Raw genomic sequence first — 18,933 nt, forward strand, 5'->3', positions numbered from 1 at the left:
GACTTTTATAGGTGAGCGATAAAAAAAAAAATTTACTGTCGCGGCACGTGACGTTCCAGGGGGAAGATAAATTTCTTGCTCGGATCCTAGTGTGAGCGAGGTACTGCGCGCGTTCCGAGTCGACCAACAGATGTCCTAATTGCCGGCGTAATTAAACGAACGAGTGCTTGATGGTTGGAACCAGACTAGACTTCTCTCCGTCAGCCACAGCAACGAAAGAGTCGAATGACGGCGAGATACGGGGACAACAGATCGGTAATGACTTTCGACTTGCGGACAGTTCGTTAATCGTTTCGGCAGGTCTCTGGCAGGAGGGTCGGTCGTGCCTTGACCGGGGCGTACCTAAAAAGTAAGCGTGATATATCGACGTTAAGCGTGGAATCGGCGGTCGCCTAGTTCCACAGATTAGCGATCCGTGTTAGCCACAAGATTAGAGACACAACGGTGTACATATCCCCGATTACAATCGTGAAATGTGGTTTTCTGCGTGTGTGATATGTCGGGCGTGTCGTTCGCGCGCAAGACCATCCGAGGAGAAACGAAAATACAGACAGAGAGACCGAGATAGAAGAGAAATTCTTTGAAAGAAACAGAATTAAACGAAGGAAAGTCTATGAAGACTGACGGTGGCTGATTGTGAGCAGGAAGCTTTCGGATCCTCTGTGTGTAAGTGTGTCGGACAAGCTTGCGAATCGCCCATGTACCTGTGCTTCGTGAAGGGAATCGTACTTGGTGGTAGAGACACAGTGATCAAGCGCCCAAACTTGTACCCCGCTATCGCGTTTAGGGACACGCTGCATCCTACAATGGGAATTAACGAGCAATCGAATAATAAAAAAAGTGCCACGAGTCCCTCGCACGAATTTACTTTAACGCCTGAATCGGTTGACCCGCTTCCCTGTTTCTCTTCGACTATCGCTAGCTGCGTGGTCCGCGAAATACGAGACGCGAACTTAGCCACGCGTTAGAGTAACTGCATTTTCAGCGGCAGCGCGAGTTGAGAGAAAGAACTTGGGAAAATACACACTCGAGCCTCGTTTAGAATCGTAAGAAGTATGTGTGTCTAACTCTTCGCACCTCGCGCGCTTCTCGCTAACTCCCCATTCATCCCATTGATGGATACAGGGTGCCTGAAATTGGCGCGCCGTAGGCTTCTAACAGCCTCGATTGAATGTAATACAACTCCGAGCAACTTCGAGGCTCGAAATACACGTGTCGGATTTTATAACTTCACTGTATGTCTACCAGCATGTACCTGCGGCGCAGGGCTTGAGGAGAGAATGGAAGACGAGTCTGCGTGTCCTCGAGCCTTCTGGGACTGCTACTACCCAAGGCTGTGGTGATAAATCGCCGATGCATTGCTCCAGTGGTTGCGGCGTGCTCAGAAGCGTTTCACTTTCGACTCGATAAACGACAAGAAAGTCGATCGAATTTCATGGTTGGCTCGCTGGGAGAAGTTTGAAAAGCATCGAGGCGGGCATCCTCGGTTCGCGTGCAACTCGAGACGATGAAGATGACGAAGAAAGCGAGTTGCAAGGAGGACCTCTCCACCTGGACCTGGGAGCCAGCTTTCGGGCTAACAACGAAAGCTCTGGTACGGCGGATGCGAAGGCGGTAAAAGACGGGGATTAAAAGACAAAGTGTGGTCCAGGATGAGGAGAGACGTGAGTGATCTCCGCCCACGGGAGAACAGATTTACAGAGAACGACGGAGGACATGCAACCGCGCGGTGACAAGTGCAATCACCAACACAGCTCGGGACGACGTCGCGCCGCGTATTTTTCCTTTATATTCTTTAGAAGCACGCGAACGCACGGCTTTCGCAATGAATCATAGCGGCAGAACCACGTCGGAGACGCTGGTCGAGGACACGTACAGGGTTCGGAGCGGCTGGTGAGAGACGAACAGACACAGGCGATTATGGCAAGGCAGAGACAAACAGAGACGGGTAACATAAGTGAACGTGAAAGAGAAACGGTATACAAAGAATGTAGACAGAGAAAGATAAGTAGGAAGGAAGGAAGAAGAAGAGAGAAAGAAAGATAAATAGAAAGACAGATAGATAGATAAATAGACAGATAGCGATAGAGATAGATAGAGATATAGAGAAAGAAATAGAGAAACGTTGCTGTCGTTTGATAAGAACAGCACAGCGATCAGTATATGTCGGCGCCTTAGGTATTCTTGTAATTAGAGACAAAGAAAAATAAGACATTAAGTAGTGGTGTTGGTCATTACCGTTCGGGTCCGGGGCAATCGGGTACAATGATTGAGGCTTTGTACTGTCGGGCCGTGGTGGTTGGTGGTTGGTTCATTGGTGGTTGGTTGGTGGTTGTTGTCGATTGTTGGTGGGGTGGTCCATTTGCCGATCGAGTCAGGGTCCGTCGTTCCGGGCAGGGCAACGGCAGGGCAACGGCAGGGCAACACCAGGGGGGCAACGCCGGGGTTGGGGCGGGGCCAGGGCACAAACCATCAACCAAGTTAGACATCATGTCTCTCACGGTTCGATTAATTCGCGGCTTAATTGTCTAGCCCCTCTCCGTCCGCTACGGAGAACACCGCTCGGCGCGATCTTTTTTTTTTATCGAGCCTATCCCACCCCCTTAACCCCCTTCTTGCATCCCCTTTTCGTCACTCCTTCCTCCTAGCTCGCCTTCAATTACGCGACCGTTTGGAGAAATATTTGCACGGCGACCATTGCTACGTGCACTTTCGCAGCTGCTCGATCAAATAACCGCAAAGCTTCGCGGGATCAAAAAGCTCCAGGATCGCGCATCGCGGCGCAAGCTGTTACAGAATCGATCGAATCTCGAGCAGAGGCACGAACCGCCGCGCTACACCGAGGCTTCGTTTGTTTGTCTCGCTCGAGGCATCGCCGGGATTCTTATGGAAATATATCCACCTTGTTGGCACAAAAGGAGAATGAAATTAATTAGAGAAATGACTGCGGAGCGCCTCCGCTGAGAGGAGGTTCGCGGGGATTTTGATGGGACAACAAACGCAACTGTATTGTCGGTGACGAATCAACTTCCACGTCGGTCTAAATATACCGAAAGTACTTTCAAGAAGCTCTTCTCCTCGTCGAATCTGCAGTCACGGCGGGCCAGCTGAACCTTAACACCGACTCCAACGGTATTTCAATTGCTAACGAAGTCGTTTAAACGTGGCTAATTAAAGGAGCTTTCGATAATTACCGTGAACTCGCAGTCTGCGTGCTGGAATTATAAATCACTGCTGTGACCAACGACTCTCTCGGTCATCGGATTCAGTATTAACTATTTTTTTATAGGATCCTTTTTTCCTTTTAATTTCCCGCTGAGGCAGGCAACAATCGATACTCGCAGCTCGCTTTCTACCACTGAACGTCGCAGCAGGTCAACGTAGCAAGAATGTCGCTTGCATATATTTCTCCGTACGCGAGACGGCTCTAGCCAAGTTTCCGCGGTTCTTCATCGGCCATTGCCTGGCAACTGTTCGGCCATGAGATTCCCCAAAGCGGCGCACGATTCCCCATTCATTTAACGACGGACTCGCAGGGAGCTCGCTGCTAAGGGGGCATGGACAACGGATGGTAAAAATCTAACCCCGAGATATTCCACTGTCCCAAAGCTTCTCTGTCCCTCCCTCTTTCTCTCCCTCCCTCCCACTGGGTACCTGGCCTTCCACCTTGGGGTTACGCAGGTGCGTTACCTACGAATCTCAGGGGTAATGCGACAGAGCTCAGGTAAACGAATATACCTCCTCGCCGGGTACTTGCGAGCAGCGGGGCAGGATCGAGAGGGGACGACTGGTTTGCGCCTGGTTACTGGCTTCAAGGTAATCGAAACGCTAATGATATTCTATATTCAGTGTCTCTGTTCCCTCCATTCAATTCTCTATTCCCGCGAGCGCACAGGCCAAGCCAGATCCGCTCTCCTCTGCCCCTGGGCGCGAGAAAGACAAGCGCGTAATCGTGGAGCAATTCGAAAGGCAATATGAGCTTAAGCAGAAAAGAACAGACGTGGAAGGAAAGTTCGATGGGCTTAAGCTCACGTTTGCGGCCGTGTAACGCGAGGACCAGTAGAACCCTTCGTCCCGACCACCGCTGGGAACACGGCCGGGCAGCGGAACCATCGTCGACGATTCGTTGTTTGCCCACTCGTCGCGAGCGAGGAAGCTCGCAGACAAGCGTTACGCCCTGCAGACCTACTTTATTGGTGTTCGTTTAATCATTTGGTTCGTGCAGGGTGAGTCTCGTCGGCGTCTCAAGGTTGGCGAACAAATGGCCGAGGAAAACAATCGATGTTGCGCAATGAAATCGAGTGGGAAGTTGGTGAGCGTAAAGCCCGTTGCACGCCTATCCGAGCCGATCGTTTCCGAGGGTGGATCGTCGTTCGATCACGCTCCGAGTAAAGGCGAGTGGCGAGGGCAACGAAGACGTCCGGCTCGCGCAGGCGTGCGACAGGCTTCAATCAACCGTTGAGTGTCGATGCAGCTTTACGTTCGTGTGCTCCCTTGGATAGCTATCGTTACAGCGTGCGAGTTGCGTAGGCACGGTCCAAGAGATTCCACAACGATCGGACAACAAAAAAAAAACAAAAAGGGAAACGAAACGTTGTGTAATTGCGGGAGACGAATGAAACTTCCCAGTTCAAGAACCAAATGTGCGATGACGGCATTTCGTACGTGTGTGAAGCATTCTGGCCGTAAAAACAATGCGACTGTGGCTACGACTACGTGTTCGCCGGGACCGGCGGACTTTTAAAGGATTGCAAAATGCTAGATCGCCTCCTAATTACTACCACATCTCTGACTCTCTATGAAATCGACAAAGTTAGGCTAAACTTGCAAGTACCATGGACTGCGAGAAGAAGGGCCATGGCACCTTCGTGGCAGCTCGTAATTTTGTCCACACACGTCCCAGAAATACACGCATCGGAAACATCCCTGAAATGTACCATCGACGCGAAAATACGATCGATCGGCAGCGATTAGATCGATCCACCGGGTCGGAACTGTTCGCCCTCCAAAGTTCCCGCGCATGGTTCCGCGCGGGAACTGGCCGAGAAGCTCGTGGAAATAAGTCTGCCCCGCCGATAAACGATCGGCTGGCTAAAGTTCGGCGAGTCCGCGTTCGCCGCACGCGTTCGTTCTCACGTCCTTTCTCGGCCTAACGTCCCAGCCGTCTCTCGCCTGCTTCTGTCTCTCGTGCTTGCCTTCGACAAGCAACGAAGAGGACGAAGCAGGGAGAACGGGACGACGGAAAAGTGGGTAATCGACGAACGAAACAAGCAAAAGGCTTACCTGACTTCTCAGTTTGGTGATATTCTGGCCACCCTTGCCGATTATCGAACCGGCTACCTGCAACAGAACGTCGTATTTTCTGTCATTAAACCCGGCAAAAGGGCCGATGATTCTCCAACAATCTCGTCCACAAAAGCATTGCCCGAGGCGCGAGCAAGGAGCTTTAAGATACTTCCTTTCTTTTCGCACGCGAGGGCACGACGCGTTATTTCTAAATATCTCTGTCAAGATCGGGGACAAAGTAAGAAAGCGAGAACACGACGAAACAAAAGTGTCTTGTCGACCCAGACGCCTCGAAAAATCCTACCGAACAGTCCGTCTTAATTATCTCGCTTTAATTCCTCTCGTTTTTCCTCGTCCCTGCCAGGGGCGATCGATTATTATTCGTGGAGAACACGAGCCGCAGGATCTTGGCCAAGGAACCTGCCAGAAGGTCGATCGATCCTGGAACGTGCACCAGCACGACGTTCCAACGATTAGCGACGATAAGTTGCGAGGACTGTTGCAAGAGTTGCTGCCGTAGCCGCGATAATTACGTTCTCCATCGTCCAAGTAGTCGCGAGTGAATGAGTTCACTCTCGAAAGGAGCGATCCCTCGCCTCGGCAATATCCAGGCCGATCGACCCTGACATCGACAGCCATTCTCGCGGAGATCTCGATTGCGTGGCTAACGTTTAACAACAACGATCGACATTGTGCTCGATCGCTGGCGCGCGACCGCTTGGATCGCCAGCGAAAACGATGAAGATGATATCGAACGGCGATCGAAGCTGACGGCTGAGACGCTGGAAATATCTCCTCGGTGAGCTTTTGTTCCTTCTTCGTGGAGGCACGATCGTGGCGGTGTGCGATTAATAATCAAGATCGATCTATGCTTGTAATCAACGGAGCGAGACCGTCTGAGGGAAGAAGGTGCGAACAACGGACTATTCCGCGGCTCCAAAAGGGGACTGAGCACGCGAAAGGATATCCGTTAGGCCAGAAAACGTTTCAGCCAATTTCAGGGAATTTCAGGGAATTTCCCTGACGGAAGAAAGTGGAAGGAAATCCGATAATGGTTCGTCGGCCGAAGCGACAATGACCGGAAGAACGTTTCGCGTATATGGCAGTCGGCTTTTACTGAAACAATCGCGTCCACGCGATGAAAAAGCTAGTGGAAAACTGAAGCGATTGCGCGTGGGAAAACACGCAGGAACGCACGCAGATCCGTGCCGGGGCGTCTAAGAAAAGCGGTTAGCTGGGAAGATTCGCTGTAAAAGACTTTTCTATTCACGCATAGGGACGCAATCCCTTCGAGATTTCTGAGACTCCCTACCAGACACGTTCCCTTCGACAAAAACCTCGACTTCTAACGAGGACTTAGAAAATTTAAAAGCCTCTAGAAATTGGAAAGTACCGAAGCAGTTTCACCACAAGTTAGAAAGTCCCACGAGTAGTTTCTCCGGGTTCTCACTTAAAATTTACATAGCACACGAATGGTCAAATATCGATTCCCCTAAGAAATTCATTTTTCCATGTAATGTACCTCTTCCTTCCTCGGAGTTACGTGTAGATATGTAGCATTAGAAGGAAAGGGGAGATAGCGAAGAAAGCTTACCTTGCTGGGGATCAGAAGACGAAGTTCATCGTCACCCTGTCTATAACGCTTGTGAGGACTTGTTGGTCCTCCTGAACCTGCCATAGCGCCTGCATCAGCTTCTCTCTTCATTATTCCTGCAACAGAAAGGCAACGCCATTGTTTAATCACTCCGAGCTACTAGTTTTTAAAAGCTCGTTTAGTATCGACCCCAAATTCCCGACAGAATCTACAAGCAAGCTCGTGGAAATGGTAAATTTAAAGGGGTCATTCCGCTTAAACGGGTTGAAAAAATCGAGTTTTTTAAATCATTTTTCGAAAGTACATATCCTCAAGAATGTACTGTTAAATTTTCATGGAAAAATCACATTATTTTAGCTTCTACAGACGCACTTTGCTGGGATGAAAACTTTGAACGCGTTTTTCTCGAGCGTCATTTGTCCACATCGTGAAGATAAAATCTCAAAAACTATCGAACCGATTGCTTTATAAATTTTACTGCTTATTCTGCACACCTGTGGCTCTCGCAGGGACTACAACCAAGTATTTTCATTCAGTCCAACCTACTTTTAAAATCGAAAATAGCAGAAGAAAAAAGCTGGAAAAATATTTTTCTTGCATTTTGCTCGCCATTTTGCTAATTTTTAAGATAAATCACTAATTATAGTCCGATCGATAGCGACAGTCATACTGATCAAGAATCTGTTTGGATTTTTGGGTTCAGATAAGTCTAACAGCTGAAATCGCCTTCAACAGCGAGGCATGAATTCTTAAACATGTCATCGTAAGACTACTTTCAAAAGCATTTGGAAAATAATAATTGTATTACTTTTATATTTTTTATTTCCCGTAGAAATGTAGTTTAATAAATAGAAAAGTTTTATTCCATTACTATAATTATTTTCGTCGCAATAAATTCCTGAAAATCGCTGAATGAACCCTTCAGAGATCTGCTACGAAGAATGTTAACGAATTTAGGACAGTGATTTTGTCATGGACCCGATGGGCTAGACCGTTACGTTGCATCAGTTTCCCATGCTCTCCGCGTGATTAGGCCGAACAAACCGATTCAACGGACAATGAAGTACCTACCGCAGCTGCAAACAGTTTCACGAATACGAATGGAGTTTATAGGCTTATATTACGTGGACAGAAATCCCGATCAAAAAGACCTCGTTACGCGCAGTGGCATTTTTATTGCGGTCCGGGTTAAATAGAAGCAACTATTGATTCAGCCCAAGTGGCAACATTTCTTTCGCGCGTGTCGCGGAATCCCTGAAACGCGCGAGCCCCCTCCAAGATTAATGACGCAATTAGAGGCCCGGAATTGCTTCCATCCAACCACCGCGAGAGCATGACACTACTGCCGATAAACTAGGAAAATCCTGGCACAATTCTAGCGATTCCGGCAATCGAGGGACAGACAAGCCGCGGAATAAAAATTAGAAATCCTTGATCCGCGGAGACTCGGTTAAACCTCCTTTTATGACCATCGATATGGGTTAATTCCGCAGGGCACGAGCATCATCCTCCGGATTCTAATATCGTCGCAGTCTCGGAGCTCTCAATAAAAGCTTACGCAACAACTCATTTGGCAGTAAAACGCGTAACGAAGGAGTCGTAACAGCCGTGTTTTAAACGACGAAACAGCGAGTGTGCAGCGTCGCGAGCTGGCGCAAGGGCAGCGCTTCGCTAACATACAGTTTTAAAGCTTAATCGGTCGTAAAATGAAACATGAGTACTCTAGAATTTATACACCCAGCGGTGTTTAGCGAACGGTGGAAAAGAGGCAGCGCTGCGAAGACCAGCGGAATCGATTCCACCGTTAGCAACAACCGAATTCGCCGGCGTAATTTGTAGGATCGATAGGGGGCCAGTTCAATCTACTCGCGAGTGGCACGCGCGGAAAATTCCAGGACGTACGGCGAGCTCGCATCTCGGCCGCCTCGAAAACGAAGCGGGACGTGACGGTGACGACCGCTCGTGCGGCTATAACGCGATAATACGCATTTAGCATAGAAATCGGGGCCGCGCGACGAGCATACCAAGTCGCAAGTCAACAATGGAGAACGCCGAGGATCCACCCCGCAACGCACCTTCGCCAAACGTTAATTGCCGCTCGTGCCGAGCCCCGCGGAACGTTTAAGCCTGCCTGATTATTCGGCAAATACGTCGGAGCTGTTCCGCCTATTCGGATACCGATCCGAGAGGAAAGCAAGTGGCTGCGCGACACGCGCAATGCAACGGACTCTTTGTGCCCCGTAATGCGTTATCGTCAGCTCAGACGTTGCGACATGCATGCATAACGCGTTCAACCTAGAACGAAACTCGTTTCAACGCAGCGATGTTGCAAACGATAATGAACGAGGCCGCTTGGAAATCGAAGCGACGAAGAAGCGGCTGGAAAAAAAAAGCAACTAGGAGGAACTAGGAGACCGGTAGAATCGATAGCCGTGCGCGGTCTACACGCGATGTTAATAATTTATCGTGACGATTCGGGGGCGAACGGTCACCGCGACGATCCGCCGTTTCGATTTCATTGCGATTGCGGCTGCTGGTGGCCCGATGGGGAGGAAGGCAAGGAAAACCTCCGCCGGCGAATTTCCATTCGTGTTTGTTTCGCGGCTCGTTAAAGAATCACGAGGCACGAACTCGCGTGACCGAAACCACGCAACAGAGGTATCTAGTCGCGGGTAACTAACGGCGGGCTCGTTAAAGGAAACCGCGGGTAAAGTTTTCGTAATTCCGTGGTCCGAAAAATTCAACAGCGGCTTCCCGAAGACGCGGGTGTCTCGCGATTGAAACTGTTATAGGTGGGTATACTCTTACTCATCCACTGGATTCGTTCCCTTTGAAAATACTGTACTTGCTTCGACGCACAGTGGCGAATCATAGCCAAAATTAAAACCTTCGGATCTGAGTTAAATTGTTGAAAGGAATTACAATAACATGACTCTAGAAAGATATTAATGTAGTTTTGTATCGAAAAAATTTGAATTATACTGTTATATTTTTATGCGGTATATAAAACACGCTCTACGTGATATTTAATTGTAATTAATCACTGTTGTAATACGATGATGAATATATGCAATAACATGCCAACTCCTTTTTAACTATGGAATTAAAAATTGTGGACAAATTTAATATTTACAATTTACGATAAATGGTAAGGTCACAGATTTGTCGCGGCTAATTTCAATCTGAGCTTCTGTGACCTTTAAATTTTACTTTAAAAAAATAAATCATTAAAAAAGAACAAAGCGAGAGAAACATATACAGGTCTTGTATTTTTATCTACCACGGCTGTAGAAATATTTAAAAAAAATAATAGCGTATTAAATAATACCAAAATTGACAGATTATCTTATTACATCGACAATGAATCGTGAAATAATTTCTAGTTTTACCTGAAAAATCTATTTTCTATTCTCTGATATTTCCTAAGGTACAATTCAGATTTTTAAAATAAAAATAATTTACTTTTGGCCATTATTTCGGGCAAACCCGCCACTCTGCGACGCCCTGATTAATTACCACTTTTTACACCAGCGTCGAAAGAAAAATGATTCACTTTTATAATCGCCGACATGCTTTGAACAAAGAGGTGGCGTGCGTGACCAGGATGTGACGTGATACCAACTCGAAGGGCTGCCCCAGGCCAGCCGCCGCCATTACTAAGGGCTGCAACTGGGGTTGACAGTAGATCGTCATACTCGTGGGGGAAAACGAATGGATAATTTTGTTCCTGGTGCCTACCTACGTCAATCGTTTCAGGAACGAGGCTCGTGCCAAATAAACGAGAGAAGATATCCGGAGAATTTCATACCCGTGTTAAATATTTCATTTTCCTAATGTCATCTGTATCTGCTCGGTTCCTCTACCAGGCGCCGCCGCTCGAGCGTGAAATGCCAGAGAAGGGGGTGCAGGAGACACCGCGAGGGGGGTGAGCGGGGGTGCAAAGGGGTGAAAAGGGCGCCGCAGAGTCTGCAATGCGAGTAGCGTGAGGCGCCCAAGAGTCCACTGCTGGCAGCGGTGCATCGACTAACTAGTCCATAACCAGTCCGCACGCCACTCCAAGGGTCACCAGCTTGCTTGACACACGGCAACGAGGATAGATGACGTCGAATAGAAAACGAGGGGGAGGCAGGAATTAGAATCAGTGGCCAGATTCAACTCGCTGAACTTGCGGTGGGAATTTGAACTTGATGAACGGTGCGCGTCGACCTCGCTGCTGAACAGTTTATACCACGACTGCTGTTTGTACTTATGCCATTCTACAGATTAAACAATTTCGATCGCTGTGGTGTAGCTTTCTTCACCCCTTCGAGTACTCCGACAGATATGCACAAGCAGCGCCCTTTCAGGCGTGTCGCAGGACGGTATTTCACCATTTGCCAGCAGAGATTTCGTGCGACGATAAATGATAATCCTCGGCCGTGTCGCGTGGTCTGAGCCTCCCATCGCGTTTACAAAATTCCCAGTTCCCTCTGCTTCTTTTTACTTGGTCGAAGCGTCGCGCCGAGATGCGGGCCAGATACTCGGCTTTAATCGCGATGCCGCGAAAGTTACAATTACCTTATCGGCGCTCGTAATCGTGCATATTCCAGCTGCCGTTGGCCGAGTCATAATCTAAACGAGAGTGAACTCGGACAAAGCGAAACCTGTATAGAATTCACTGGAGAAGCAGCGGCGATAAATGCGAGAGCGAACAAAGTGTCGCTTTGGCTCGGATAGACCCCCGAGAAGCTTGGCCAAGTATTTCCACGAGGATGCCGTGAAAGGCGCGAAACGAAATTAAGTGTATCGAGAGTCACAGAGGAGGAGGAGGAAGCAACGTTGCTGTGTGCCAGAAAGGCTCAACTATTCCAATTTTCGCGAAAGTTCGATGAAAGAGGATCGCAAGGAGAATCCGTAGAACGCGCGGAACGAGAGCTAGCTCTGCCTCTTGTCGCGATAATTGTGCCTCCGTAGTTACACGGTCCAAGTAATTATTCCGATGCGGGCATAGGCAACGGGGATTCGGGACAATTGTAGCGCACGTGACAATGATACCGTCCTCAAAATTCCTCGGCCCCAGCCAATTACCAAGCTCATACGTCGCAGCTCTCCTCGAGACCCCGTGCTGGTGTCTCTCCCCGTGGGGCAATGGGATCACGATCGCCGCAGTAACTTGCCTCTTCTCCCGTGCACGAGTAAACATCTTGAAGAAGCCAGAAATAATCAACTCGAACGTGTCGCCTCCACCCAGAGCGCCGCCAAAGGGAGCAAGACGAATAACGTGGAAAAAGCAGGGATCCTAACAGTGGCCATACAGTGAGCACGGGGCGGACTATAAATCCAAGTCTCAGTGGCGACTAAACAAGCTCCTTCACTGTTTTTAACACACTTTCCTCCTACGATCTTTTGTCTGTCTCGTCCTCGTTCTGCCTGTCCAAACTCTAACGACCGATTCCACAGGGGGGTTGGTTTTCTCGTAATTTTCTAAACTACCCCTCGTCCATTCTACTCGTAACTGATTCAGCCTCGGCGCCTGGTGCACGAGTGGAGAACCTGTGATCCTGGTCACACACTCGTGAAGATTTAACGATGACGGATAAAAATGAGTTCGAAGGGGATGTGCGCGAAACGGAGCGATGCTAGTAATTGCTGGGGACTGGGGTATCGGGTATCGAAAGTCACTCGCGAAGACTGCAAACCAGGGAGTAATGTGGGAACTAGTTTGGTGGAAATGCGAGCGAAAATCTGACCATTCCGATGATTACAGAATAATGGGCACAAAGAATCGATAACCGTTTGCGGAGATTACAATTATTACTTAATTTACAAATTAATGACCGAGCAGTGTGGGAACTAATTTACGGCAGAACTAATTATTGCGAAATAGGTAGGTACTCAAGAATCACTATCGAGGATTGTAATAATTAATTAGTTGATTAATTAATTCTGAGCGGAACACTTTACTTTCATGACCGTTTCGGCACACGAAAGCAAAGTTGGGCATTAACTAAATAAAAAATTATTCGTTGAGCTTTCGAACTTTAACTTCAACTTTAACTTAATTGTAACTTTAATTGTAACTTTAATTGCAACTTTAATTGTAACTTTAATTGTAACTTTAACTTTAACTTTAACTTTAACTTTAACTTTAACTTTAACTTTAACTTTAACTTAACATCTGAAGAATAATTATTTTACCTTTTATTCCTTACCTATTCGAAATTTTCATTTAACTAAAAATTTTGCCCATCTTTGCTGTAAAGCTCCTGTCGAGCACGTTACGATTCCGACATCGCATAGCTCTGCCTTTTCCGCAGTTTTATTGAAAAACGATTGGTCTTTCCATCTGAATCATACCGAACGGGGAACAAAGCTAAGCCTCATAAATCTGCTGTCAGGAAATGAAGCCTGTTTATCGTTTTTCCCGCAAGCTTTCATGGTTTCGTTCCACTCGATGCTTCTTACTCTGCTTCCTTCTGGTTGCTGCGTAGCCTTCCTACCCGTATCTAGCTAGACGCAGGCTTTTTGTTTGTCCGATAAATAATTGTTCGCCGCACGATCCGCAAAACCGTGACTCCGTAGCCGTGCAACGACAGGAAAAGTAATCGGCGCAGATCCTCGTAAGAGGGGAAGAGAAAACTCGACGCGTGCCATGAAAATTCGTATGAATATGGATGAAGGGTCTTGGCCTCCCGCATAATATGCGAGCCAAGGGCCGAAGGGGACCTCTGGCAGGTGAGCCGCGAGATTATTGGCTCGGTTCGAGACTAAACGGAGTTGGCTTGGAAATCTCGGCGCTTGACGTCACGCTGCACGGTTTTCCATAGGCTTCTTTAAATAGAGTGATCAATGATATCGCTGATTGGATGGACACACGAGCTTCGGCCCAAACGGACGCGCAGGCCTCCGCCTTGAATTCTCTAGTAGATAGAAGTCGCGTGGGTACGAGGAGCTGAATAAAAAATGATTTCAAAGGCAAGGGGTGGCCTTTTTCGTAAACCCATGGACAGTTCGAGGATCTTCCAATCGACGAGTGGAGAAAGGGCGTTGATCGAGTCGGCGCGATTTCAGGAAAATCAGGCGTGCAGTGGCGAACCGAATCGAGGCTGAATCGCGGGACACGCGGAGCGGAAAACTCGGACGAAAGAAGTGGACAGATATCGGCCAACGACTCGCTCGAACGTGCTAACCATTGAAATCAGCCGTGCAAACAAGGCTGTCTCTTGTCCGCCAACCTTTTCCTCGTGGTAGGTGATTCTTTAAAGAGTTTCGAGAAGCACCGGGATCCTCGTACTTTCCAACCGGACAAGACAGTTATGTCAACAGGGCAGGTGATAACTCACTGCGGTTGTTAAACGTATTTCACGCTGCTTATGCAGCTCGCTGACAAAACAGAGGCCGATTGCATCGAGCGCAATTCGAGGATAGACGAGGGCTGCCTGATAAAAGGAATTCCTAGCCCAAGGAAACAGCTACACCCTGAATCTTTCGAATTTGTTCTTACAAGGGAAAAAAGCTTTCGGTCAAAAGTTACACTCTTTTAATTAGGACTATCATTTGGTGAAAAGTGTATCTCATAGTTCGCGAGTTACAACAGAAACTTAGAGGGAATTTGCGCAGACAAAAATTGTGTAATACATATCTATATGTCCTCATCAATTTTTGAATTTCCTGGTCTCCTTCCCTCGTTAGTTAAATACCGAATAACTGTAAACCCGACTCTATATCCTCCGCAGAGTTTTATCACCTGGCTGTTGACAAACGACTGCAAGATAAGGCTGAATCACCTCTACGGGATCTTGCTTTGTGTAATTCCCCTAACGTCACATGTGCGCCGAGCAAGGTAACGCGTTTCATTTCTCGCGGTCACGTATAGTTACCGAGTTTTATGAATATTTCGCGAATGGCGAGAGACACCTCCTCGTATTTCTCGCACTTGCGCTTCGTAGAGGCTAGTATTTTTATCAGACAACTCAACGACACGACGATCGTCACTGAGAGGATCCAGCAGGCAGCCTCACTCTGATTACTCGTGTAAATGGGATTGTTCGGCGAGCCAGTAATTCACAGTCGACCGAACAAGTAATACACCCGATTCTTCCCGCGCTCCTTCAGATATTCAGGCTTACGTTTCTCCCGGAGGGTCGGACAAGATTACCTCGTACTTTTGTCCGCCCTGGCGCGAGGGTCGATCATTCCAAACTTAGATTGAAGGATACGAAACGTCCGGCGAGTATGTTTGCGCCTCGCTGACCCAAGCGGACATAAATTTCTAAATGGAACCCGCCCGGCAATGAAATCAATGGCCGGGCTTACAAATTACTTTCTCGTCCCGTTTCTGATTACAGTTATCGCGTGAAATGTCACCTGCCGAGCTACGCACACAGAATTATCGTGCCTTTAATCTCACGGGCACAAGGACGCCGCAAGCAAACAGACGTGCACAGACCGCTATCTCTCGCTCGCCGACGATACGAGAAAAGACGAGCGATCGACACTTTGTACGCGCCAGCTAGCTCTCGTTGCTAAAGCGAGCTAATTAATTAACCGAATGTGGAGTACACAGTGCAAAGGGGGCCCCCGATATCCACTGCTATCGTATCCTGACCTCGATTGGAGCGCTCCATTAACGATTACGCGTTATTGAAAGAATAGAGTCGCAGTGGGTAATGACCGAAACATCCATTGAAAACCAAACAGGTCCGAGGCTCTTTTGTAACTCATCAGCTGCCGAAATGATGCCGGAGCAAAATGCATTCGATCGTTCCGCCACGTGTTTTCTGCGCCTGACGGTTCAATTATTTTCATAAGACGAGCATCTAACGAGCCTTCGTGTCAGTGTCCGTCCGTCCGTCCGACCGACCGGCCGAGCTTAAAATTAGATTCTATGAAACGAAGAGGCCGGAAACACCGCGAGAGAGTCTCTGCGTAATTTATTTAGCGCGGATATTTAGTGTGGATCCCAGCCACCGCGGCGATTCTTTCATTCGGTCGAGGGGTCGCGATCAGTGGCGGATTTAACGGGCCGCCGATCAGCAGGTTGCCGCCTGGGCCCCTGCCCTGAAGGCTACATCTTCAGGAAAAAATTAGGATTTTATCATAAACGCTATATTTTTTTCTGTACTACTACACTTAGCCCGTTTTTAGTAAACTACCTCTACAGTTTCCAGAAAAAAATGGGCCTCTCGGAAGGTTTGCCACCTGGGCCTGTTTCCTTAAATCTACCACTGGACAAGATTCACGATTAATCCTACAGGCTGCATGTAGGGGAAACGGGGGAAATGAGAGCCAGTGGGAATAAGAGCTAGTATAGTTTTAGCAATATTGTAAATAAAACGACGATATAGAACGCTGTTTGTTCAGCACGTATTTCCTGAGATTTCTTCAAAATTTGCATCGAAATAATAAGTACAAAACCTTTGTCTATTATATTTTGTTAGGCCATATTTGAAAGATAAATAGTTAAGCTTTGTTATGACAGCTTCAATTTTGTGTTTATTTCAAATGTTATTCTATTTCTACAGAAATAAAATAACGCCCATGGGGGAAATGAAAGTCAAGTGGCTCCTTACCCCACATAAACCTTGAATAGTGACAGCTTTTTTGCTACAGATGCCAAGAACTTGGAAACGGTGGGCACAGGTTCCACTTAATTAGAATTCGTTAAAGATTAATCAAATCATTAAATTTGATTGCTGTACGGATATTATGGATCTCTAATAATTTCTATCCTTTTAGTATTAGAAGAAAAGACTTTAATTTTGTTTTGCTTGTTTGACTTCCTTGGCCCTCATTACCCCAACCACCGGGGAATGTGGGCCAAAACTACATTTCCCAGAAAATATTATACTTTATTTTGAGTTGGTGTCGCGTGAAGAAGGTCACCCTTATATTATTGTTTAAAGAATTGCCAAAGGTTCTAATAAATATTTCAACTGATTTACTAAATATCTTGACTTCTCGTTAACTGGCTCGTATTTCCCCCGTCTCCGCTATTGCGCGAAGGGCTGAGAGTTCTATGTTGCGATAGAACTTCAGCGTTGACCATTTAATCTGACAAGCTGTGCCTAGAGTCGACGCGCTTGGGTGTACGAAAGCCCCACAATCAACTGGCGTAAAGGCCGCGAAAGCGCCGAGACTATCACTCGCGTTCCTTGACCCTGCGACGAAAACCCTCCAGCCTGTAGCACGGCCGCGAAGGGTCTTTCATCCGTTCGCTAACCCTTCCCATCCGTACAGCACGTACACATAGATCTCGCCCCCCGCCGCGGCATTCCAAGCTTAGACTTAGATACTCGAGTAACGAGCAGAGCGCCAGCAAGCGGGCCCGCCGAGGGCCGAGCAATAATACAAGCCTGCCCTTGCCAGCCAACAAGTAACGTCCTGTTACACCAGTCTGACCACTTGCCTCCCTTCGCCCTCCGTGTATCCTTGCTTGCTCCCTTCTTCCACGAGGCATCGTTTTATTTCGCGACGAAGGCTTTCGCCTTCTCCTGAGCTGCAGCGCGAGCCGAGCCGCAGGCCGCGCTGCTCCCGTCAGCAAATTCGATTCGACAGCTTCTCAAGCAACCAATTGCCGATGGATAAGCCAGCCGCCGCGCGGCCCGGCGCAAACAATTCATTCTCATTCACCGCGGAGCCGTTTGAACGTTCTTCGTTCATCGAAACGAGTTGGCAGGGGACTTTTGTCCTCCGAGTAGACCAGAGCGCTACTACTCTGTGTGCCAGCTAGCAGCGAGGAACAGCAATGGGAACGACGATAAATCTGCTTCGCCTCGAGTGGTAAACGCGCGAAGAACACGGGCGTCGTTAGGCGACGGTTTGCGCAGGCTTTAAATCGGCCCCGTGGACGACTCTCGAAGGGATCCGCGACTGTCGTCGTCCATTGAATTCCTCGGTCGCGTGTCTTGCATATGGAATGAGGCATGCCTGGCATTCTTACCGCGTCAATGCGAAACAGTTACTCACCGATAATGGTAGTCGGTGCTGCAGCCTCCGGGATGGATCGGCAGTGAACCCTGCACAGAGAAAACAACCGTCGCTTTAATCCTCGTCCATGATGTTGCACTCGCGATCGATTAGAATGGACCCTCGGTCACGCGGCACGCGCTACTCTGCCGTGTGCAACGCTTTGCTACCCGCTGACGTGCTACTACGTCCTTTCGTGAGTGAAAGTCGAACGTAGCAGTGCGTCTTCTCCGCTGGATAAGGCGAGGTGTTAAGAAGCCTTCGGGTTGCACGGCGAAGGCGCAATCGCGACCACTCCGATTATATTAACGCTACGACGCCTTTCCGTTAACCCGACACGGTCGGCGAACCAGCTACGTAGCTTTATTCCCCTGCAATTCCGAATCGCCTGTCCTAAGCCCGATTCGTCGATCATCGATCAACGGATCGCCACGCACCAGTCACTTCACCGCTGCTCCGCCAACAATGAAAATCACCACAGAGAAGCACGTGCACGGCTCTAACTAGACCAAACGATACGAGATACGAGCAAGGCCAGCCCGCGTTCCACGATCGAACGCTTATTCCTCCCATCGCGTCGCTGCTAATTAATCCTCTGCCGGAGCAACGTGACGGGCCATAGGCGCCGGCCTCGGTACCTTGATATCGAAATCCTTGGACCTGCTGCAACAACGTGTATTCCTGCACGGCCGAGGGAGCCTGGGACGCGGCGAGCAAGGAGCCGCTGCGAGCAAGAACCGAACACTAGGCGCAGAACACGAGTAACTTTGGCCAAGTGGTGAGCCTGTTTCTTCCAGCGAGTAGTCAGTCTACACCTCCGCCCCCCTCCTTCGGCGTCTTCTACCTCTTCCTTCATCGCGAAGAGGACCGAGCCGGTGGGGAGAATCGCGAGGAAGGAGCCCCCCTCGACACGGGGGGATGAAAGAACCGAGGGAGAGGAGGAATCTAGCGAGCGAGGGTCGCAGGGAGAGAGGCGAGGATGAAGACGCACATGTGTGTACGTAAGTGCACTCGGCTGCGAGCTGCAACGTGCACGAATAATCCGGATGCGTCCAGGCATGGGGAGGGACGGAGACACGAACAGAGGGATAGTGGAGAAGTCAATG

At 48.6% G+C, this 18,933-nt stretch overlaps 1 protein-coding gene across 3 annotated transcripts in view; it reads right to left on the minus strand.

The window, feature by feature from the left end:
* The window catches only part of Hnrnp-k (Heterogeneous nuclear ribonucleoprotein K), a 41,860-nt gene extending 23,162 nt beyond the window's left edge, over positions 1-18,698 (minus strand). For all 3 annotated transcript variants that reach the window (XM_076826422.1, XM_076826420.1, XM_076826421.1), the window contains exons 1-5: positions 18,466-18,698; positions 17,828-17,877; positions 6,881-6,996; positions 5,284-5,340; positions 2,239-2,282 (exon numbers count right to left, since the gene is read on the minus strand). In XM_076826422.1, the coding sequence (XP_076682537.1) occupies positions 2,239-2,282; positions 5,284-5,340; positions 6,881-6,996; positions 17,828-17,877; positions 18,466-18,683 (485 nt within the window). In that variant the 5' untranslated portion in view covers positions 18,684-18,698. The remainder of the gene's footprint in view (positions 1-2,238; positions 2,283-5,283; positions 5,341-6,880; positions 6,997-17,827; positions 17,878-18,465) is intronic.
* Positions 18,699-18,933: the final 235 nt, after the last annotated feature.

This window comes from Andrena cerasifolii, chromosome 14 (assembly GCF_050908995.1).
Source record: "Andrena cerasifolii isolate SP2316 chromosome 14, iyAndCera1_principal, whole genome shotgun sequence".
NCBI classification, from domain to species: Eukaryota; Metazoa; Arthropoda; class Insecta; order Hymenoptera; family Andrenidae; genus Andrena; species Andrena cerasifolii.